Raw genomic sequence first — 24,340 nt, 5'->3', positions numbered from 1 at the left:
CATCCCGTTGAAAACTCCTGAACACATAGAACAGGCAGTAGCAACACTGACAGCAACTATTCAAGAAGCAGCAAGGACAACCACTACACCCGAATCAACCAGCAGACAAACAATAACAATCCCGCAAGAAATACTCGACAAAATCAGAGAAAAAAGAAAAGCAAAAGCAAAATGGCAAAAATACAGAACCCGAGAAAACAAAAAACACTTAAACAAACTTGCAAAGGAAATAAAACACAAAATAAAGGAGCACAACGATAACGAATTCGCAAAGTTCATAGGGACACTCTCCACACACGAGAACACCAACTATTCACTATGGAAAGCCACGAAAAAAATAAGGAAGCCAATAATACCCGTCCCGGCAATCAGAAAAGCAGATAACACATGGGCAAGAAGCAACGAAGAACAAGCTGAAGAATTCTCCAACCACCTCTACAACACATTCACACCACACATTACCAACAACAGCAACCTCAAAAGTCATACGGAGGAGGATCCACAAACCACTGCTACCACAGCCGACAAGGAATACACCATACCTAAAACATCGACACAAGAAATTAGAAACATAATTGATAAAACAAAAAACAACAAAGCGCCAGGAATCGACCTAATTAATGGTAAAATCTTAAAAAACCTTCCGCCAAAAGCAATAAGACTAATAACAGTAATATTCAACGCAATTCTAAGAATTCAATACTTCCCCAAACCATGGAAATTAGCACAGATCAAAATGTTACATAAACCAGGCAAAGACCCGCACCAAACTGCATCTTACAGACCAATATCACTGCTTCCAGTATTTTCCAAAATACTGGAAAAGATAATATACGACCGCATAAAACCGATAATAGAGACAAAAAAACTAATACCGGATCACCAATTTGGTTTCAGAAACAAACACTCCACGATAGAGCAAATGCACAGGCTTATAAACGAAATAATAGTAGCACTAGAAAACAAGGAATACTGCACAGCCCTCTTCATAGACATAGAGAAAGCATTCGATAAAATTAACCATGAAAGTCTACTACAAACAATTAGGAAACAATTCCCGGAGCAAATACACCACTTAATAAAATCCTACCTAAGCTGCAGAACCTTCGTAATAAAAATCAAGGACACACATTCTCAAGTTAAAGACATCAAGGCCGGGGTACCACAAGGAAGCGTCCTAGGCCCAATATTATACACATTATACACGGCGAACATACCAACAACTACCAACAGCACAGTATTGACATTCGCGGACGACACAGCTATACTAGTCAGGCATACTAACCCAGAAACGGCAGTCAAAATACTACAAGAACACATCGTAAAAATAGAAAATTGGCTACAAGAAAAACAAATAAAAGCAAACCCCAATAAATGCAACCATATTACATTCACGCTACGGAAAAAGACACCACCAAACATCCTATTGAACGGCACGCATATAACGCAAACAAAGCATGTCAAATACCTAGGACTCCACTTAGATCAAAAACTCACCTGGAAACTACACATCAAATCAATAGTAGAAAAAATACAGAAAACAAGAAGACAAATGCATTGGCTAACAAGCCGAAAATCCAAACTAAGCACAGAAAACAAGGTAAAAATATATAAAACGATCATAAAACCAATCTGGACGTACGGAATACCACTATGGGGGACGGCAGCAATGAGCCATATAAACAAAATAGAGGTAATACAGGCTAAAATCCTCAGGACAATAGTAAACGGACCTTGGTATGTCAGAAACGAAGATATACGAAGGGACCTGGGAATGCCAACGGTCAAGGAAGAAATCAACAGATACTCCGAGAAATACAAATTAAGAATAGCAACACACATAAACCGGCTAGCTGCGGAAACATACAAAATCACAAATATGGACAGAAGACTAAAAAGGAAGCACCCAGCAGACCTTATAAAGGACATAACCTAAGAAACACGAGGATGGTACCCCGCTGGGGGTAGCCACCAACATGCTAATTTAACCGTTAAAAAATTCCACCAAATGTCCAAATTGGACAAATTGTGAATTTTAATAAATAAATAAAAAAAAAAAAAAAAACACCCAAACCGGTTAGCTGCGGAAACATACAAAACCATAAACATGGACAGAAGATTAAAAAGGAAGCACCCAGCAGACCTTATAAAGGGCATAACCTAACAAACACGAGGATGGTACCCCGCTGGGGGTAGCCACCAACATGCTAATTTAACTGTTAAAAAATTCCACCAAATGTCCAAATTGGACAAATTGTGAATTTCAATAAATAAAAAAAAAAAAAAGAGAGAGAGAACACCCCACTGACATCACCAAAGAAATAAAATACACAAACTCGAAGATGATATCTCGCTGGGGATAGCCATTCACGTGTTATTTAGCAATTAAGTTAGAAAAATTTACCAAATGTCCAGCTGGACAAATTGTAAAGTATAAATTAAATAATAAAAAAAAAACTTTTAACTTGAATCAGGGCCGGCGCAAGGCAGATTCAGCGCGTTCGCTGGAACCCGGCCCCGCGTTTTGAGAGGTCCCGCGGTCTATGAAAATTACCCAATTAAAAAACACGGATTTTGATTAACTTTTTACAGAATGATGATACCATTAACAGATGCAAGACATTTTTTTAGTAGTGATGATTTAGTTTAAAGGAGTGACAAAAATCATCAAAGTTAAGTGTAACTCCGTAAAGTCCTCATATCCTGGAAACTACTTTGGATAAAAAAATCCAGGCGCTTTTAAAGAAATGTACTTTTTGGAGAAACTTTTGCATTATATGCAAATCTCCAAAATATTTTTGGTTTTCTATACATGAATGAGGTTGGGAATTTAGATTATGAATATTTATTAAAGTGTTGTCAAGGTCTTCACTTACATTTGGAAGGAGATTTCGACGGAACTGAAATGTCTAAAGAAATTAAGATGTTCCGGTCAATAACGCAAACCATTCGGCTTTAGATTCGATGAATTACATTGTAAAGAACAATCTCTCGAAAGCATATCCAAATTTATTAATCGCATTATAAATTATGTTAACGACCATAACCAGTAATCGTAGCTTCAGCAAAACGTAGTTTCTCGCGATTGAAACTAATAAAAAATTATCTGTGATCATCAATGAGCCAAGAGGCATTTTCATCTCTGGTTATTCTGTCAATAGAAAGTGAAGTAGCAAATTCAATCGATTTTGAAGATGTTATCAAAGATTTGGCGTCAAAAAAAGCGAGAAAAATTATTTAATATTATTATTGGATTGTATTATTATTTAATATTCATCTTATAAAAAATATATAATATGTAACATCAATTGTAAATTCCTCGTTGTAAAATTTAAGTGTAGGATTTGAATGTGTATTCAGGCCCCGCAAAATTTTTGAACCCGGCCCCGCAAAAGATCACGCCGGCCCTGACTTGAGCTACATTTGATTACGTGATTCTGCTTTCTTTCTTTTTTTTTTCTTATTAAAAATAACAAAAACAGATCGCAGCGATATCGCGCAGTAAAATGTCGCTCTTGTGTATTCATCTTCACGCCTTTTTTTACTTCTACTTTTGGACACTGTATCCGCACTGCTCGTTCTCTACTTTTTTGCTTTTACAGCTCTCACTATACTGTCTACACTGTACTGTTTCGGCTACGTAGTTATACATACTACAAACTTACGTTATCTTTGTACGATATTGCCAATCGTTTAAATTACTTTTTCCCTAACAGCTTGAGCACCAGGTCACTCGCATTAGAATAATAAAGATCATCGAAAAATTTATATTTGCGAATAAATTACCAATTAATCGTATGAAGACATATAAAGCATAATGTCCGGTGAATAATTCTGTTTCACCGTTATGTTATATTTTCCGTAACGTATCACTCCGCAATCAACTCTTCCGCCCTTCCTTGAAAGGAATTCTTGCCTCGTCACACGTTGCGTTGTTTTGTCTTATACCTTTATTCAAAGTTGTAGTCATTTGTATTCACATCCTTCCATCAGTGTGTCATATCGTGTTTGTGTGTAATGAAAAGTAGACGCGTTAAGACAAGGTCATGATTCAATTGTACCCCCACCAACACAAACCCTTCACCTAACTACATTTCACTAACTAAACAATTACCCAACCTAAAATATTTGTTTCCACCACACATGCAAATATATTTACTCTTATATCTGTTAGTCATGTTTATATTTTTTATTATTTGTTTCAAAGTTCTGTTTGTAATTTATTACAATTTTCAATGTATATGTCGAATTGTCGTTTGGATTTCGAGCGCGAGACGATTCTTCGTTAGCATTTGCCATCATGATGTTCAATAAAGGTTGTATTTACATAAAATTATATTTCTTTACAAAGTTAGTTTATCGGTTAACTAAGATATCAAACAATAAGTAAACAAATGCTTTAAATAATATTCTTGGGTTCTGTAACGAATCCACGGTCAACGGGAAACTTTCTGTACGTTTTTAATATTTTTTTGATAGCACACTGACACGTTCACTCTAGCACAGGGTTTCTCTAAGACTCACTCCAAGACGATGACAGTAAACTCTCCAAGGAGATTGCAAAATAAAAGACAGATACAGTTACATATATCAAATACATATCGATCGGGAATATCAACAAATTCCCAAGCGCCGTAACTAGGCAGTTCCACATAAACCAGCATTGCTCCTGATCAAGACTTGATTGTTTATACAGCGTATCCCTTAACACTGGAACCTCCTTTGTAAAACATTTCGTTCATCCCGTGACCGTGGCTACGTTCGGCGACCAGTTATGTCACCCCGAGCCCAAGTATTGAGAAATCTTCCAAAAGAAAGGCTCGATGTCTCTGCATCTCCGACACGGCCATCCTGACAATCACCCGTCCTCGGGTGCATCTAAAATATTCGGTTTTCTTAACATTAGACTCAATTTAACATCTTTTACAATTTAACAAAACATTCTAATAAGCCAAGGGTCCACCACAACAACAAAGATTCTTACTAAATATTTGTTAACAAACATAAACAACAATCTGTCATATTACAATGTCTTTCTCCAAAACTGTTATTTAGTTGCATCCTCTGATCCTCCAGTCATTAGACTTCTGAACCTCTCACCAGAACACATCACAGTACTACTCTTATACATGAATATACCAAATTATATCACAACACCACACTGGGCGTGTGTGAAACACCAAATTACTTCACAACACCACATTGGGCGTGTGTGAAACATCAAATTACTTCACAACACCACATTGGGCGTGTGTGAAACACCAAATTACTTCACAACACCACACTGGGCGTGTGTGAAACACCAAATTACTTCACAACACCACATTGGGCGTGTGTGAAACACCAAATTACTTCACAACACCACATTGGGCGTGTGTGAAACACCAAATTACTTCACAACACCACATTGGGCGTGTGTGAAATGTTATGATCAAAACATTCCTTCTCAATCACTGTACCTCAATCGTCACTGTTGTTGCCAATATCATCATTACACACATCCAATTCAGCAGGAATACAACCATCTGGCATTTTCCTTAACTTATCATGACTGTACTTATACGACCGTTTGCCATCCATCGTTTTTAAAATATATCTATCTCCTTCCAAAATCTCTGCTATTATAAATGGATCCCTGTACTTAGGATCTAATTTTGTTTGATTACTCTCTTTTACCGGAAAATTTCAAAGCCACAGATTCTTTAATCAGCGAACACTCTGCTCCAGAATCAAAATAAAATGGAAACGACTCACCCAGATGAGTTAATCTACCCATTGAAGTTTCCGTAACACAGAAGTCGACCCGACGCTCATTATTATAATCATTGCTACCCTTTGGTGTACTACTGTTATTTTTCCCCTTCCGCAACAGCGGACAATAAGGCGCAATATGTCCCTCCTCGCGACACTTAAAGCATGTCACTTTTGATGATGTAGCTGATCGCCTTTCCTCTGAGTTCTGTATGTTTTTCTGCTTTCCAAATTTTATTCTTCTCTGACAATCCACTACTTTATGACCGTAGTTACCACAGTAATGACATTTGTTTCGGAAGAAATCAGAAATCTTATATCGTTTTGCTTGTATCCCACTTCTGATGTCGAATTGTCGTTTGGATTTCGAGCGCGAGACGATTCTTCGTTAGCATTTGCCATCATGATGTTCAATAAAGGTTGTATTTACATAAAATTATATTTCTTTACAAAGTTAGTTTATCGGTTAACTAAGATATCAAACAATAAGTAAACAAATGCTTTAAATAATATTCTTGGGTTCTGTAACGAATCCACGGTCAACGGGAAACTTTCTGTACGTTTTTAATATTTTTTTGATAGCACACTGACACGTTCACTCTAGCACAGGGTTTCTCTAAGACTCACTCCAAGACGATGACAGTAAACTCTCCAAGGAGATTGCAAAATAAAAGACAGATACAGTTACATATATCAAATACATATCGATCGGGAATATCAACAAATTCCCAAGCGCCGTAACTAGGCAGTTCCACATAAACCAGCATTGCTCCTGATCAAGACTTGATTGTTTATACAGCGTAACCCTTAACACTGGAACCTCCTTTGTAAAACATTTCGTTCATCCCGTGACCGTGGCTACGTTCGGCGACCAGTTATGTCACCCCGAGCCCAAGTATTGAGAAATCTTCCAAAAGAAAGGCTCGATGTCTCTGCATCTCCGACATATACATTACATTTATGTATACGGGATTTACTTTTTTATTGTCAATTTTTATTATTCTTCTTTTTATTTTATTTATTTATTCTCTTTAAAAATTGTTGGTTTTCAATACTATTTTCGATTGATGCTCAATTTTTTCCAATTCTTCATCTTTGCACATAGAAAGTTTCTAGGAGTGTTCAAATACCTTTTAATTTATTGTATGTATAAATAATAGTGAAAACTCGAATAGAAACATCGTTTCACACAACACTATCTTACTTTCCATAATGTTCGTTTTATGCCTCACATAAGAAACGAAAGTCTCTTGCTAAGGCCAAGTAAATACCAAAAGGATCGTATCCCGTTTAAGAGAGTAAGGTTTCATTGTCTCTCCGGAGCATTAACGGTAGGTACAAAACGAAGGAAAAATAGTATCTCAATTCTGTCAGCCGTATGATGGTTTTAAATCATAATACGTCAGGATTTTCCAAGTTAAGACTAATTAAATTGTAAAAATAATCTTTATTTTGTCATTTCTTACAAAAGTATTGTATTCAAATATAAAATGTTCCATGTAAATCATAAATATAATACCAGTATATAATACAATAATTAATTTAATAGATAAGAAAATTTATTATGAATACAATATAATTTGTATAATATAAATATATGTATCATACATAATATACATTAAATACGCTTACAAAAATTATGTAAGGTAATTCAAGTATTGCAATCACAATAATATCGTCCAAACGTTCTAAAACAAAAACAAAATATTGTAAAATTAGATTTTTCATATCTCATAATATTTTATGGGGACATTACACTAAATGTACATAAAAATCGACAAATAAAAAAAAACATACCTGAGTTACCTCTATAAAATATTTTATATCTTCACGCATCAACAATGTTTATTTTTTAGCTCAAAATACAATGCTCAAGATAGCTAGAAAGGCAGATGTTTTTTGTTCTCTTGCATCAGATACAAAGCGCGTAAAAATGCTCGATAATCAATTTCTAATCGACCACCTCTTTCTACGGAGAAACATTTGTGCACAGAGTCCAGTTCTCTGTTGCTAATCAATTCTAACATACGCCTGATAGACAGAACTTTGATCAAACACTCTTTCGAAACTGTACCAATATTCTCTTTATCGTAGCCCTGTAATTTCGAAATTTATGATTTAAGAATTTTATACATATATACGAAGGTCTGTACGATTTTAGAATCAATAAATTAATACCAAATAACCAATAAATTAATAAATAAATTATGAAATTAATTCTAAATATAATATCATGAATTGATGGTAAAATTTCTGAATCCTTATAATCCTTACTAATTAAACTCTAATCCTGACTAACTAATTTTTTAAATATGAAATTATTTAATGATTTTAAACAGTATGCTCTTTTCGTAATTACGGACCCTGAACAACTCCTCAAGATTCGGTTGTTGCATTCTGCTTAGCTTGTCTACTGCCGTTGTGGCCATGTGCCTTTCATCGAAGTTCAAGAATGTCTTAGGGGAAGCTTCCGAAGGCACGTGTTGTACAGGCACTAAAAGTGGTGCTCTTTCTAAACTTCCCATAGCAACAGCTTCTTCGACAACTTCCCCAAATTTCACATAATCCACGGAATCTGATCTTTAACACAAAATAACAGAATAATAGAATAATTAAAAACTGATCTAAATATTGAAAATATAAATAAAGTGGTTGAGGAGATTAATTTGGAAATTGAAATATTTTTCAGCAGATATTATGAAATAAAATAAAAACGTATTAATTATTACTTAATTACGTAAAATATATGTTAAGTTTACTTGTATTTATGTACCTTAAAGGTGATTGAAAAATATTCATAATAGTTCCCATTTCTGTGCAAGTCAAATTACAACGTAGTTGATCCAAAGCTCGCAGAAACTCTGTTCTTTTTATAACGTGTTCATTATGAATATCATATTGACGCATGAATTCGATAACCTTTCCCATAAAAAAACAAATAAAGGATGTAAAGCAAAAATATAAAAATACCCACATTTTGTGCTTTACCTTTATTCTTTCCCGCACAACTTTTGCTTTGATTTTGGCTAAAATTAAAACGATATTTGTTTCACCAGCTGTTGCTTCCGGTGATAGTTTCTCAGCGTTGATTTTTCTTTTTTCTTTCACTATAGAGTGGTACAAGGGCTCCTCGATTGTTTGAGCCTCTAATTCTTTTAAAAACCAATTATAATTGAAACCTAAATCATTATTATACCTCTTTTCCAATGCAAACTCCTCTTCTTCAGAAAGTAGTACAGCCGCAGTTCTTAGAACTTGACGTAATTGCGAACGTGATACGTGACCTTTGTTATGTCTAAGAAATAATGAGGAACGAAAAACATATAAATAATAGTATAAAAATATGCGTACATTTTTGAAAAAAATATTTTTCGGGAATATATAAATATCGTTGAACGAATATACATATACCGATCATAGTCCTTAAAAAATTGTTTTATCATAATTCTTCTTTCCTCGACTCGATGTCGAATTTTTAATAATGTTTTCTCACAAAGATCTCTTATATCTTTCCCTTCGAATTGCCAATTAGACTCTCCTTTTCGACTTAGTTTCGCTATTTCTTTTGGCGGTGACTCAATTTTCAAATTGGGCAGCTTTTCAATTTCTTTCACGGTAAACACTGTAAATGGAAACAGTTCGTAAAATGTAAAGTTTGAAAAGGTCACGATCAGATAACGAAAATGGGAAAAATAAATAGATGGAACGTTCTGTCCCGAAAATACCTTTATCGATGTCATCTTCGAATGTACGCCAACATACACGATCTGGATCATTTGGGTCTTTATAAAGCGTAACGAGCGCGTCAATTTCCGTTTCCGCAAGATAAAGGCGTCCCAAGCTCGAAATCTGAAGACCATCTAATCCTCTTTTGAAGTTGGAAATCGTCGTTTTGCCCGCGTTCAAAGGATCAAAATCCTATTATTTTTCATAATCGTTAATTTCCTACTTGTTATCTGACATTTTAATAAAATAGATATATCTACTATCATTTTATTATATAAAAATTGTATATAAACTGTAACTAATACTTTAAGAGCGTGGTAGTTATACTGAATTATAATATTTTTATAAAAATAGTAAGCCCGTTTTTAAAATTTTAATTACAAATCTTTATAAATAAAGGATTATTACCTTAAAGAATTCCGAAATGCGTAATCGATTTTCAAAGATATGTCTTTGAATACGTTGAATAACTTCTATCAAGGGCATTGTACTTCTTCGTTCTTCCATTACCGGATGGAACACAGCTTGTTTCCCAAATACTTTGCTTGGTATGAATTTACCAATTTCCGGCCTTGGAAGTTTCGGTAATTCAGCCGTAATAATTCGACCAGGAAATTGATCAAGTAATTCCTATTGAATAAATAAGATACAATATTTATCATAGATTTATCGTTCAATACGTCTGATAACAAAAGGAATGAATCGGTAATGGTAAATAATGAACGTAAGAGGAACATTTGTAAAATATGCAGAATAAAATATTACTCCACCAAGAGCCAGCACTTGATGTTTATCAAAGTAAGATTGAATTTCGTCAATCGCCTTTAAAAAGGCCACATAGTTGATCGTATAAGCATCTTTCGCGAATCTTTTTACAAGCAAACAGAATTCTTCGGAAGCAAGAACGATACCTAGAAATTTTAGGATTCGCCCGAAATGCGTGAATGTTATAGTCCCAGCATTTTTCGCAATCTAAAAGATAAATAATTGACGTTTACCGTATAATTATAAAATAGAAAAATGTATCGATAGATTTTTAGGGAGAAGATTATTTTTCACGCAAACCAGTTCGTAGTCTTGAAAGTAAGGCCTTAACACGAGTCTTCTTTTGTTTATAAGAACGGCAATTTGAGTGAGTACGAGACATAATTTTCGATGTTCCGTTGCACTTATACGATTTACATGCTCTGGATCTTCCCATTCCAAACCAGTTACAAGCGGTTCGCTTTTATCGAATTCAGGAGCTACAAGAAAAACGCCAATTTTATTGCTGTTCATATTAATCCTCTTAACGAAATAAAGGAACATTTAGAGAAAAACACGAATTTTGTTCCGACGATGAGTTCACATAACGGTACCGGATTATGTATGTCAAATACAAATTCCTTTCTTTTCAGGTACGGCAGTAACAGTTCCTGAAATTTATTCTTACAAAACAATAAAAATTTGCTTACCTGTTTCAAATACCTATAAGATTTGCCCCGAGGAGGGTCAAAAAATAAAATTACTTGTAGATATATATTACGGTATAATAAATCATTTATATAAATATAGATACTTATAAATATCTGTGTGTAATGCATTGGAATATAATTATAAAATGATTTAATAAAATTTTTTCTAGTCTTGTAAACTATATATTAATATTATAGAATATATTAAATTATAAATTCATCATACCACTATCGTGAATTATTTCACAAAACTGGGTGTAAAATATTCGACCATCCTGAACGCGAAAATAATCGGCCAAATCGGAAATTTCTTTATCAGACAAACCAATTTGATCCTTCAGCGGCCCAGCCAATACCGAAATAAATTTCGACTCTGCGTATTAAGAATATATATTGTATAGTTCACAATCGTCATTTATAATCTTCGTGAAATAATATGTTTGTAAATACTAAATGTCTGCTAAAAATTAAGATACGGTACCGAGTAAAATAAAATTTTAATATGATAATTCCAAAATTACGAAAAAATTGAAAAACACGACTAAAGGTGTTCAAGACAAAAAAAAATAAAAACCTTTAATTAATATAATAATGGAAATTGTGTAACCGTACCTGAGATTAAACAATTATTGTTAGGATCTAGCGGTTTGTAAAAATTCCATAAATTAAAACCCACGCGAAAAATTGCCGCTCGGATTTTATTACAAGTACGCCAAACGTCCTGTAGCCTCAAAATCTATGGATAGAACATTTGTTAAACATGAAAAGTTATTTAAACTAAACGTGTTTTCCCCCTATCTTATTTTAAGTGTGATAGAAATCCTGGCTTTACCTTTTGCTGCTCAGGCATTTTGGACAACTAAAAGGTAAAATGTTAGGTATTACAAAAATTTTATTCTGTAAATATCTATAAATTTTGCAAATCGTAAACGATAATTCCGTTCACAAACAAAAAACAAACGTTAACATTGATAGAGATATAAAATATTCGTTTTACTAGTTATTCTAATTTACTAGTAACATTCTATTTACTAGTATTATTCAAAAAAATACGTTGTAAACGAATAGGAAGAACGTTAATTAAATCAAGCGTTAGGTTAAATGAGCACTAAATGTCCTATTATAATGTTTACTTGTTATTGTCATCACAATAACGAATAAATAATAATAATACATAAAGACTTTAAGATATACAGATATATCCATCCATTAAAGAGACTAAACAAATATTTCTCATTAAATTATAATCTTACAATGTATGTGATATGCATTTGATAGCACATGCAAATATTCATATTTATACGTATACGTAAATATATATACATATGTACACAAAATAACAGCATTGAGCGAGCCAACTAGAGCGACATCTAAGTTGATGCTGGCGCCAACTACTAGCGTCTACAATAAGAACGCTGAATCAACAGTAAACATTTCCCGCTTTTATTGGACATCAACGGAAAGATAGACTGTCCTTCTTATTTAAACATTTAAATAATGAGTCATAGCTAAGTAATAAAAATAAAAATATAACAACATAAATTGAAGTAATTGTTATATCAAAATTAACTTGGGAGCAATATTTTATTGATTTCTTACAAATTATGCGCACAGAATTCTGGGAAGTGATGCCGAATGGAGCCAAATCATTACGGAATTCTTATTGGCTGTTACGTATTGCTCAGTGTTTCCCACGAATCTTATTGGCTCCTCGTTTTCGCTCCATTCCCCACGCAAAGCTAAAATTTTCGTATGCGTGCCATTGTATTCACTATTTCCCCTTAACATCACTGAAATACTCGGCAACATCGATTGGTGTAACAGGACCGTAACAATAGTATGAAATAATGTGTACGCATTATCTTTTTGAAACTAAATAATTTTTCATGATTTCAGATACAGAATAAAATATTTTTTATTTCGTAGTTGATGTAAAATTTGGTTCTATCGATGCAAACAAAATAGAGGATCAGTTTGCTAAACAAGATATATTAATAATCATAATATTGTCTTTGATAATATCGTCTATTACTTATAACTTTTCGAATTTTATTTGATTTCATTTTGTTCTATCGAAATTTGAAAAACCAGATACTAAAGATTAAGTGTCGTGAACAATGCTACAGAAAAAATATTAATTCCCTTTTCTTGACTGCTATGCATATATAATTATAGCATGTTGAAAGTAACGCGATATTTTTGGAAAGTGCAAACTAACGTGGCATTGGGCATTCTAGGTACGATACTGTGTGATGAAACCTGATTGGCTGAGAGAGCAATAAGGGAGGGGAGGTAAAAGAGATTCCATGATGCTTTGCGCGGAATCTCCTGAGTCAAACGGAGCGCAAGTCGTACGTCGTCTCTTCCTTCTCCATTTGGCGGTCGATGAGTACGGACGTGAGAGTGTTGTTAGCTCGTGTAGTGTATTTAATTATTTGTTAAAGCGCGATTTATAATTGTGTTTTAAGTGTTTTATTAAAATAAAAAATAAACTAGAATAAATAATGGCCGATCAGGAGAACAAGGACTTCAGCGAAGATATTGCCGATCAAAACTTCGAGCAGAACGGCGAAGCAGAGAACGGCGGCGGGGACGCCACAGAAAATGGCCAAGAATCACAAGAGGACAGGTAACCCTTTTCGTCTTAAATTTCGATCTTGCAATTAAATCAATCGTTGTTCTACGAAACTATCGACTTCGATTCATTTGGTACTTTGAACGCGCGGGAATATGTAGTAAAGCTTCCAAACGAGAGTTGCTTTGTGCGATACGATTGTCGCGATGACAAAATGGCGGATGCGCGAGATCCCGAAAATCGTAATCCGTTCCCATCGATTCTAAAGCGAGCGTTCCTAGTATTGCAGTTAACTTCTTTTGTATTGCTGCAGTATAAAGAAATCCTAGGTATCAATCTTTTTTTTCGAAAAGAAACAACAAATAAGAAAAGGAAGTGAGTCGGTCAAATTAAAAGGAATGCCGGCCGCAAGTTTAGAAAGGGCGCGCCCACGCATTGTTGTAAAGTAAACCCACAGAAAAATCAATTTTTTATATCAAGTCAAGGAATTCCGTGCATAGATTTGATACACTTTGCTTGGGCTTGCTTTCTTCAATTTTTTGTTACCATTACATATTGTATCACGTCCTCGTGTTTTTCACACACAACACGCATTTATGCGTCAAACCAAAACACTAAATAATATACATATTACGTAAATATGAGTATGTAGATTATTCAGGGAGGGTAATGCGCAATAATTATTGGTTATTTAGTATTGTCGTGATATTTAGAAATATTAATAGATTATAAGGATTTTTGGTGGCTGGTGGGCACAGCACCTTGCCTTTCCCCCTTTTCAGCGTAACGAGATCTCAAGCTGGACGATTTGCTCATCGACGAGTTTAGATGTCAATGTTGATGTACGGACACAGTCTATGTAAATATTTTATAATATCGCATTGTACGTTCGTTCTTATTTTCTTACTATTATCACAGCATTTTTAGTTCTATACCTAAGGGATTCGACTTTTTTTTCTTTGTATCCCTACAGCTTTGGATTGTCACAAACTCTTACATAGTTTGGGGTATGTTTTTGCAAAATGGGTAAGCTACTTTAGATTGTAACTTGTAGAACTACTTAAATTGATATCGGGAAAGAAGATGTAACCTTCAAATTTAGTAAAATATATATGAATTTTCAAATTCTTATGTTACAAAAGATTGTATAAATGTTGAGTACAAAATATAAAATCATTATATATATAAGGTACGGAGAATTTGGAGGTATGCTTCCTCTCACCCATAATGAAAGTACAAATGTGTGTTGAGGGACGTGATATCTATACATAAGGTAACAAAAATAAATAACTGAAAACTGGCATTCCCTTGTTTATTATATCAATTTAATATACAAGTAAAAATAAAAACAAAATTAAGTATTGCATGTTCTTTATTGCAAAATTATGATAAGGTAACTATATACATATAAGAATTATAAATATAACTTTATATGTGCTGTTGTTGCGAGGTATACGTTTATCTGTTTAAAATTTTGTAATTTTTTGTAAACTCCTTATTTCTGCTCTCCTTCCTAGTTAATTCTATTCTAGTTTTGTAATTGATAAAGACAAGTTGTGATTTCATCAATGATAAAAATTTCTACATATTACACAAATAATAATTGTAATATTTTTATAGAGCATAAACTTTGAAATGTATTTTTGGCCAGCTGAGTCTTCCTCATTGATTCATTGCAGCAGAATTCTGGTTAGTCAATTCTTCATGATTGACAATATGTACGCTTACCTGGGATCTGTGAACTGAACCGTGAAGCCTTATGATTGACTTCTGAGTCTGAATTATTGTGAGAAGTCTACGTCAAGTTCAAGTCCGTCATGTTTCGTCACAACACAAGCACTGGAAGTCGAGTCAATTACGTCAGATCAATAAGTCTCGCACAGACATACACTTGCCTGCTGGGTCACGCGTAGAGTAATTTCTGATCAGATGTCAATGCTGTTTGGGCGTGATCAAAGCACAGAGTCACTAGGGCCAAAGCGAAAAACTCCGATAGGTCGGAATGCCATTAACCCAGTTTATGTGGCTTGATCTGCAGGTGGCAAACGACCCAGTGCGATTATGGCGGGCGGCTCGCAACCGGCTAACCGTGACCCGACCAACAACTGATTACCGGCGAGTGACTGGTGCCTACGGTATTTATCACCAGCCCTAGATGATATATGAAAAGATCAATCTAAGTACAGACAACTATCATCACACTGCCAGAAAAGTGAAAAATATTGCAGCTTGTTATATTTGTATATGAAAAGGCTGAAAAGTATATCAGGACTTGAAATATAATATTTTGCTGATGAATAAACAAAGAGAGAGAAATACTATACATATATAAATATACTATAAATAAACATAAAATATTGTGTGCATATATAGATATTTAAAAAGTATCAAGAAGTGACCATCATTAACTTGTAATGTGGAAACAATTTTTTTAGCTTTTTAATAGAGTTGCAGTCTATCTACCATATGTCAATTCTTTGGGCCAATCAGCAGTCAGAGTTCAACTTGGAAAAGTTAAATCTTATTTCCTTTAGGAGCAGCTGTATGTCAACTGGAGTTATAACTATTGTTCGAGTTCACATGAACGTCGTGAAAAGTACTTTGCTCTCTCAATGCGTTAATTTTTACATAACTACTTTTTTCCAAGTTTTTTCCTTTAATTTTTGTTGATAAACACATCTATCTGAAGTTCAAATCAAGGTCTATGTGGTGTGCAAAGCAGTCTTCTGATGGTTGTTTCATATAATCCTATGTTTCTTACTAAGGATAAACGCACAATTTTCATATAAAATTGTATTAGTGAGTTAATTTATTCTAGGTATTTTTGTGTCCTTATTAATACCGTAACTATGAAATTAAGATAATTTTAGTTTTGCAAAGTTATTTATTCTTCCAAATTTTAAAGTAGACATTAATGTAGGTCACTTAATCAATTGTAGATTACATTTATACATGAGTATATATTTATATTTATATACATAAGAAGCATTTAATAAATTGCATACATTACCTGTTAAATAAAATTCCTTACCAAAATGTCTTTAAAAGTTTATCCAGTGCCCTTTTTCCAAATGATATACTACTATTGCATTTCTTATATATTGTCAATATTAAATTTTAATATTTTAACGTTTATTCTAATTTTTCCAGGGGTCAAGTCAAACTCCTTTTTCAAATATAAATGGAAATAATTTGTAACAAAACTTAAATTTTTGCTTCAACCTTAGTCCTAAAAATTTATATAAATTTCAAGATCGTTATAATAACATGCATTACATTGCTTTGCAGGTCAACCGGAGGTAATCAGGATTCTTTAAATGATAGGTACATTCTATTTCCATTATTATTTCTTTACTTTCTAATTTGCACATGAAAATGAAAATAAATGTTTTCTAAACAGTTTTTGCATCGTAATAGTTTTAAATACATTGCAAGATGTATAAATTAAAATATAAGTTGCTGTTAGCATTTAATTACTTGTAAATGAATAGTCATGCAATTACAAAATTTTGAAAAATTTCAAGAATTAATATTTTATTTTATTTTCATAAAAAAATTATTTAATTTAATTCAAATCTTATTTTATTTTTATTTTTACAGGAAATTATTTGTGGGTGGCTTAAGCTGGGAGACTACAGACAGTGAGTATTATTTTGCATTTTAAGAATTATAATCCTTTATAAGCTATTTACAAACTATGATGTTACTTACTTAGGACACCTTCAGATGACAAGTCATATGAGACTAGATTTAATACTGAGTTTTTATATTATAAATTTAGTAGTATAAATAATTAAAGAATTCAATACCTAACATTTTAAAATAAACATTAATTTACAGAGGAATTAAGGGATCATTTTGGTACATATGGAGACATTGAGAGCATCAATGTTAAAACAGATCCTAATACCGGACGGTCGCGTGGATTTGCCTTCATTGTTTTTGCTAAAGCCGAATCGTTAGATAAGGTAAAATTAATGAAACCAATAGTTACATATTAAAGTAAAACTGATATGATGATAAACTTATCCAGTTCTGCTACTGACTTTATTTGATGTAATTCCAATTGCTGAAAATAAGTTATTAGGCCTAATCATGCGAATTCTAAATAATGAGTCTTCATGAAGATTATTTATGTTTCAGATCATGGCAGCCGGCGATCATATAATTAATAATAAGAAAGTGGATCCTAAGAAAGCAAAGGCTAGACATGGCAAAGTCTTTGTTGGTGGTCTTTCAACAGAATTGTCAGATGATGATATCAAGCATTTCTTTTCTCAATTTGGAACAGTAAGTATCTTAGTTTTTTTATTTGTCACTATAAATGTTTATGCCCATTAGAAAAAAATACAATGAAATTAAATGTTACAGATTGTTGAGGTAGAAATGCCATTTGACAAGACAAAGAACCAGAGGAAAGGTTTCTGCTTTATTACATTCGAATCTGAACAAGTAGTAAATGAATTACTGAAAACTCCTAAGCAAACAATTAATGGTAAAGAGGTACGTTTTATACCAATAAATAAAATAATTAATTTTAGAAAAAATGTTATACATATTGACGATCCTACTAATGCATTTCAATATATTAAATAGGTCGATGTGAAGAAAGCAACGCCTAAACCTGATGGTATGGGAGGAATGCGGGGTGGCGCTGGTGGTCGAGGCGGCCGTGGTGGCAGAGGAGGTAGAGGTCGCGGTTTTGGCGGTCAAGGTGGCTGGGGCCAAGGTGGATACGGAGGTGGATATGGCGGCGGTTACGGTCAAGGCGGTTATGGCGGTGGCTATGATGGATACGGAGGAGGCTACGATTATTACGGCGGTGGGTACGGCGGCTATGGTGGTTACGACTACAGTGGATACGGTAATTTTATTGATTATTACTAAAAGAACTTACACGCGCTTATCGCTGTGTAGGATTATATTGAAAAATTTAATTTCTCTTTTTTATAATAATCAATAGCAGATAATTCTCTACTGCTATCGTCCCAATGTATTCGGTAAACAAACGTAATATTAAAATTATTATCATTGTTACATTTATTGTCTTAGCTTCTTTCCTTATGTATTTGATTTATTTTTTGTTGTAACTTGTATAAATCTATGGTAAAATTTCAGCTCATTAAAGTTTTTAAAATTCAAGAATGTTACGTATATGTTGAAATAACTGAGATTCTAGACATTCAACAAATGATTCAATATAACACATATTAGTACAGTTGTTTTTACCAGAAATAGGAAAACTATTTAATTTATAGAATGCAAAATATATTTCCTGTTAAACAAAAAGTTCAGCACAATATTTGTTTTAGAATTGATTAGTATTAACAGTAAATAATTGAGTTTTTGCGAAGTAACTTAATAAATATTGATTAATAATATTAGCAAATATAAGTTTAAATAAATCAATAAATTCTAGAGTTCATCGTAGTATTATTAAAAATGATAGCTTATATTCAAAGTAAATGTTTTAAGCCATATACATATGGGACGAATTTTGAAAATAACAATCAGATGTCGAGAAGGTTTTCAAAATTACCTGACACGAAGTTTTAATTACCCATACCTCCTATAAAATTTTGCTTTATGTAAAATCTTATAGAAAATTTTTATTTATATTACATAAATTTAAATCATTTGCCTCAACATAATATAATACTAACTTAGTATTATATGACTAAATTATATTTTGAAATGATATAAAATTGATGTGATATATTACATTTATGACTAATGTTGAAAATTGAGCGCTGGTTTGCAGGCAGATCAGCGATATCTTGACTTTAAAAATTATTTACATTAAACTTATTTTTATTGATTATTATTACGAATATTATTGAAAATGTATATTGAGTGTTGATATTTCTGAATTAAAATTAAATACGAAACTAATTAAGAAAGTAAACCAGCAGCTCAGATACGTAGGAAGTACATTCGGATTATGTTTTTTTACCTCTAAGTATGTATAATACGTATTTTCCCCTTTTTTAGCTACAAAAGAAAATTTTATTACGCATGAATAAAAAAAGCATAATCCGAAAAGTAAATCCCTACTTCCAGAGGGTTGGCTGTTTTTGAGCTGTGATCAACTAACTTATTGATTTTAACAACTTCCTAAGTTAAACTTTTTAATGCCTTATTAATATTTGTCTTATATATACATATATATACACACATACATATGAACAACATTAAACGCAGAAAAGCAGGATATCATATAATATGTAACAGTGAATGTGTGAAGATGATTAAGAATTACTATAGTTCAATGTGGTATTTTCAAAACAAATTCTAAGTTCTTTACGTATATTTAATTGGTAAATAGTGTATAAACATTTCAATTAACTTTTAGTAATTTATCAATAGTTAAAACAATATAAATATTGTAATAGATCATTTCATTCAGTCAATGTACATAAGAGTACTAATTTCATACGTTCACTGATTGATGTCTGTGAATTCATGGAATAAATTAATTTTTTTACATTTCTTATCTTTACTATAAGTTCTGCAGACTCGCTGACTTCAAAACACACGCAGTCACTGTAACATAGTTATATGTGAACTTGAAATGTGTGGAGAACATTAAAGCAAAACTATACAGGATAATGTCGTATGATATGGAATATTAAACCTCCAATCCTTGCTTTCAAGTCCTGCCACGTTTCCTAATATGCATGCTTTCACATATTTCCACATTTCACATAACCACTTCATTCATGAAAAAACTAACACAGTCCTCAACAATAATGAATTATCGATACTTGCAATCATTGTGTTTGATCTATTTTATTAATTACGTTCCATTGTTTTTAGCATGACTTTTAGTTCATTTTTGAGAGAAAACGAACAAAATCATTTGAAACGGAGAAACATTTTTTACACTATAAACCAATTTATAAAATTATTTCCTATTGCATACGCCAAATAATAGTAAATGTCGAAAAACACAATAGCAAGTCCACATTGAATTTATATTTATCTATTTGCGTGTTCGACCCTGCACACACTTTTTTCCTGGGACTGTGGCAAATAATTAAATTATTACACTGAACTTTCTTGTCGTAAAGAAATTTAAGTGCATGCCACTTCGTGTTAACGGTAAATAAAATCAATTGCAATCTTCTTTGATACATGAGTTTATGAACAGCCTCTGCACTTATATTACATATTAGATGTGCAAACAATGAACCCTTTGGAAGATAAAATTATCTTTTAATATTATTAAGTAGTATTTTTTAAAAATTTCATATTATATATATATATAAATATTAATTTAATATAACATTTAAAATTATATTTTCGAGAATATTTAATTTTAAAGCTTAAATTTACTAAGATCATACAAATTTACATAATTGTGTTACACACATACTTGTGTACCGGCGATAATTTTTATTGATATCATAGATATATTATACTATACACAATTGCCGGTCCATGTTAATACTGACCCCATTTGTCTCTTATACCGTGTGTTCCATGAAACGCAGACGGCTATGGCTATGGCGGTGGTAGTTACGATGGTGGCTACAGTGGTGGGCGCGGTGGTGCACGCGGTAAAGGTACGCATTAGCGTTCCTTCTCTATTGTTTTGTATTTTCCCAAACGTGCTCTACTTTGTTAGCAGAAATCCACTTTATAAGTTCACATTCATTTCATCAATTATTTTTCACCACCATTACTTTACCTCCTATGTTTGTTTATGTTTATCCTTCATCATCATTTCCCTTTATTTTCTCTAAGTATGTGTGTACATGTACGTGTGAGCATATGAAATTGATATTTTATTATTTTTATAGTTACAATACTAATGAGAATAATGAATTTTCAGCAATTACTGATATATATTATTAAATACATAAATATTTACTATTGTGTAACCTAAATGTAAATATTCCATTCCTGTCACATATTTTTAGAAGTAGCTTTTTCTATTTCTCAATATTTATAATATATATTCACTTGTCTTATTTTCTTTAACAGCTTTTAAAAGACGTTTAAAGAAATATTATCTTACACTTTCATTATACTTTATTGTACAAGTATCATACCTATTTAAGGATAATTCAAATTATAAATTCATGAAAAAGTATTTATCATTTTATTGAATAGAAATTAATTAAATAGGAAAAATTTATTGTAAATTGATTAAAATTCCTGGTTTATACATATATATTAAGAACGAACTAGGAAAGACATTGATATATCATAGTTTTAAGAAGAAAGAAAATAATGTGTTAGTATATATGTAGTCCATACTTTATTTGAATTAACACAAACTATGTAATTGTAATATACAAGAAATTTTATTTAGAAAATCGTACAATTTCATAAATTCATAAATCTTAATGTGTGAATACTAAAATATTTTGGTAATAAAATTTTGGTTAAAGAAAGTGTTGAGAAACTAAGTTTCTCTGTATATATTGAGATAGTTTCATAATTTTTAAGAGTATGTATAATTTATCATTCTGAATAATCGATATATATTTCTAATATACTAATAAGATTTTTTAAGTGATTGTGTTATCGTTCTAAATTACTCATAGTCTAAAATGTCATTACACCATTCGTATATATGTATGTGTGTGTGAAATTTATATATCTGAAAGATATATGTAAGATATATAGAAGATATATTCTTGATAATAATAAGTGAAATATATATCTTACATATAAAAGCATGTCATATCTCATGCGTACAACATGGTTCAAAGAAAAATGAATAATTGAAATTTTTCATGCTGGTATTAAATCCATTTTCATCTTTTTCATTTTTCATATCCTTAACCTTAAACATTTCTGGTTATTTGATAAAAACAACAAATTGTTATTATCATAATGATATACCTATAAATTATATTTTGATAATAGTATATAAGAACTATTAATATAAGTATAAAGTAAAGTCTTAGTGAAGTAATTGTAAATTATTTAAGTAATTTGAAATTTATTTAAGTGTTTACACAGTATCGCAATATGGAAATTTCAGTATTTCAGCATATGCAGATCCCAGAAATGTGTAAGGAGAAAAGGAGAGTATGAATCAGAACGCAGCCTTGCAGCTTACTACCTTAGCCTGTAGCCTCTATGTAGATTCTTCGTAGTTTTATATCCATTACGTTAGTCGTTACTTTATATATTGTTTCGTACTTTATTCTGTTATTAATAGAAGTGTGCGTGCGGTAATTTCTACAAATGAATCGTTTTGTGGTCAATAATTTGTAATTTCTTCAAAAAAATGGCGGGAGGAAGAAAGCGGGGGTATATATCCAAGTTGCTGGACTAACGTACATCGTGGATATTGTTTCAGGAGGCTCAGGCTACGGCGGAAAGCAGAGGGGAGGTGGTCGTCAGAACCAAAGGCACCAACCCTATTAATGGAAATCATTCATTGCGACCGCAATGCAATTCGCATTGTAACCGCTGGTGAGTCATCATAGCTTCCTGACATCTATAAGTTCAGTCTCAACAACCTTTCTCTTCCTTTTCCAATGCCATTTATGTTTAATGTTACCAAAATGGTTTCATGTGGTTACATAGTAAAAATATTTAAAAAGATGTAATATAAATATTATACACAAACAATACAATGCAATACATTTGAATATTTATTCTTCTTTTCAGGTTTCCTGTCCATCCACAAATCTCATAACTCGTTAAATCATCATTCCATTAAACCACGCCACTTTCAGCAAGATTTTCAACAACGCAGACTACTGCCGCAAAATAAAATGAATCATCAGGAATCACGACAAAAACTGTAATAGCTTCACGTTTTGCGTCTAGCAATACATCTGTATTATCAAGTCAACAAAAGCAAACATATATACATATATATATTATATATATATACATATAGGTACACAATGCTTTCTTCCATCTCTCGTTTACCCTTTTGTACAAAGTGAAAAATACTTCATATTTCACATTGGTCCTCTTTATCATTTCATCTTATTTATCATTAATTTTTTTTACCGTTAGTGTACGTTACGTTGTTCAGCGTAAGGCAATATCACATCGCAATGCGTTTGCAAACTATTAATATTCTGTTAATAAAATATAAAATGATGTAAATGCTGGCGTAATAATGATTCCAAACGTATAGACGAGATGCCTTACAATGAAATATTGTAACGTAATATTTTTGTGCAAATGGGAAAGCAAAAGATGATAGGAAATAATTTAAATACAGATATATTAGGAAGAATCAAGTTTCTCATTCATCGCTTGGGACTACTGAGAAATACCTACGTCCCTATTTTTAACAATAAGATTATTATAATTTGTTTATAAACTAAACTTAATAAGAAGGAACCCATTGTAGAAAAGTAAGCAGGCAATGTACTTTTTACACACGGCTATGATAAGACAAAAATGAAAAGTACCGAATTGTTTATAATGATTGTGTGAGGTATGAAATAAGGTAAAAAGATTATTGCTTCCTTATTGGTAAGAGAAATAGGATAAAATAAATTGATTTTGTGTACATAATATATACCGCGTATGTTTGTATTTGTGTTAACCGATCCTAATAATTTAATTTTTGAAAAACAGTATGTACACAATACTTCTTTAAAATATAGTGATAAACATCTATACATTAGATTTAAATAAGACTGACACAAAGATTTAGTAAATTTGTATTACAAACAATATTTTGCTGATTCTACCACAGTACGTGCATCGAGCTCTAGATATTCTTTCAGTTTTTACTCTACACTCAAGAACAACACATACATACATTATATTTATATACCGATAGTTCCATTCTAGGCAAAAAACATCGTAATAAGATTTTTAAACTAAAAGAAAATATTGTATTTTTCTC

General features: G+C 32.1%; 2 protein-coding genes across 10 annotated transcripts; one reads left to right on the top strand and one right to left on the bottom strand.

Moving 5' to 3' along the window:
• Positions 1–7,119: 7,119 nt before the first annotated feature.
• LOC100650797 lies at positions 7,120–12,318 on the bottom strand. Of its 2 annotated transcripts, XM_048409155.1 has the most exons (14): positions 12,185–12,318; positions 11,764–11,790; positions 11,544–11,667; positions 11,158–11,304; positions 10,543–10,721; positions 10,243–10,449; positions 9,886–10,107; positions 9,477–9,669; positions 9,163–9,373; positions 8,740–9,046; positions 8,525–8,670; positions 8,115–8,331; positions 7,549–7,847; positions 7,120–7,439 (listed from the first exon to the last, which is right to left on the bottom strand). In XM_048409155.1, the coding sequence occupies exons 1-13, from the start codon at positions 12,275–12,277 to the stop codon at positions 7,632–7,634; spliced, it is 2,289 nt and encodes a 762-aa protein (XP_048265112.1). In that variant the 5' UTR covers positions 12,278–12,318; the 3' UTR covers positions 7,120–7,439; positions 7,549–7,631. The 2 variants fall into 2 exon arrangements, with proteins under 2 accessions (XP_048265112.1, XP_020723855.2); XM_020868196.2 differs by lacking the exon at positions 12,185–12,318 and having other exon boundaries at positions 11,764–12,148.
• A 936-nt stretch (positions 12,319–13,254) lies between these two features.
• On the top strand, positions 13,255–24,005 carry LOC100650912 (RNA-binding protein squid). 8 transcript variants are annotated; one of them, XM_012319870.3, is made up of 10 exons: positions 13,256–13,560; positions 16,795–16,830; positions 17,107–17,147; positions 17,347–17,474; positions 17,650–17,796; positions 17,878–18,009; positions 18,103–18,328; positions 21,000–21,071; positions 22,823–22,938; positions 23,137–23,258. In XM_012319870.3, the coding sequence occupies exons 1-9, from the start codon at positions 13,436–13,438 to the stop codon at positions 22,888–22,890; spliced, it is 975 nt and encodes a 324-aa protein (XP_012175260.1). In that variant the 5' UTR covers positions 13,256–13,435; the 3' UTR covers positions 22,891–22,938; positions 23,137–23,258. The 8 variants fall into 8 exon arrangements, with proteins under 8 accessions (XP_012175258.1, XP_012175260.1, XP_003403257.1 ...); XM_012319869.3 differs by having other exon boundaries at positions 13,257–13,560; positions 18,103–18,370; XM_012319868.3 differs by lacking the exon at positions 22,823–22,938 and having other exon boundaries at positions 13,255–13,560; positions 23,137–24,005.
• Positions 24,006–24,340: the final 335 nt, after the last annotated feature.

The sequence above is a fragment of the Bombus terrestris genome, chromosome 10, assembly GCF_910591885.1.
Source record: "Bombus terrestris chromosome 10, iyBomTerr1.2, whole genome shotgun sequence".
Lineage (NCBI taxonomy): Eukaryota > Metazoa > Arthropoda > Insecta > Hymenoptera > Apidae > Bombus > Bombus terrestris.
The sequence above is the reverse complement of the archived record's forward strand: the minus strand, read 5'-3'. Positions and strand labels throughout refer to the sequence as shown.

What these genes read in the sequence shown, in the direction of transcription:
- LOC100650797 (XM_048409155.1), bottom strand. Translation starts at nt 12,277, where the DNA reads ATGCTGTTATTTTGTGTACATATGTATATATATTTACGTATACGTATA. An exon ending in CAATAATTGTTTAATCTCAG is followed by an intron (nt 11,305 to 11,543) that starts GTACGGTTACAC and finishes CTTAATACGCAG; the next exon opens with AGTCGAAATTTATTTCGGTA. An exon ending in ACTTTCAAGACTACGAACTG is followed by an intron (nt 10,450 to 10,542) that starts GTTTGCGTGAAA and finishes TTTATCTTTTAG; the next exon opens with ATTGCGAAAAATGCTGGGAC.
- LOC100650912 (XM_003403209.4), top strand. Translation starts at nt 13,436, where the DNA reads ATGGCCGATCAGGAGAACAAGGACTTCAGCGAAGATATTGCCGATCAA. An exon ending in AAACAATTAATGGTAAAGAG is followed by an intron (nt 18,010 to 18,102) that starts GTACGTTTTATA and finishes TATATTAAATAG; the next exon opens with GTCGATGTGAAGAAAGCAAC. An exon ending in CGGTGGTGCACGCGGTAAAG is followed by an intron (nt 21,072 to 23,136) that starts GTACGCATTAGC and finishes TCTTCTTTTCAG; the next exon opens with GTTTCCTGTCCATCCACAAA.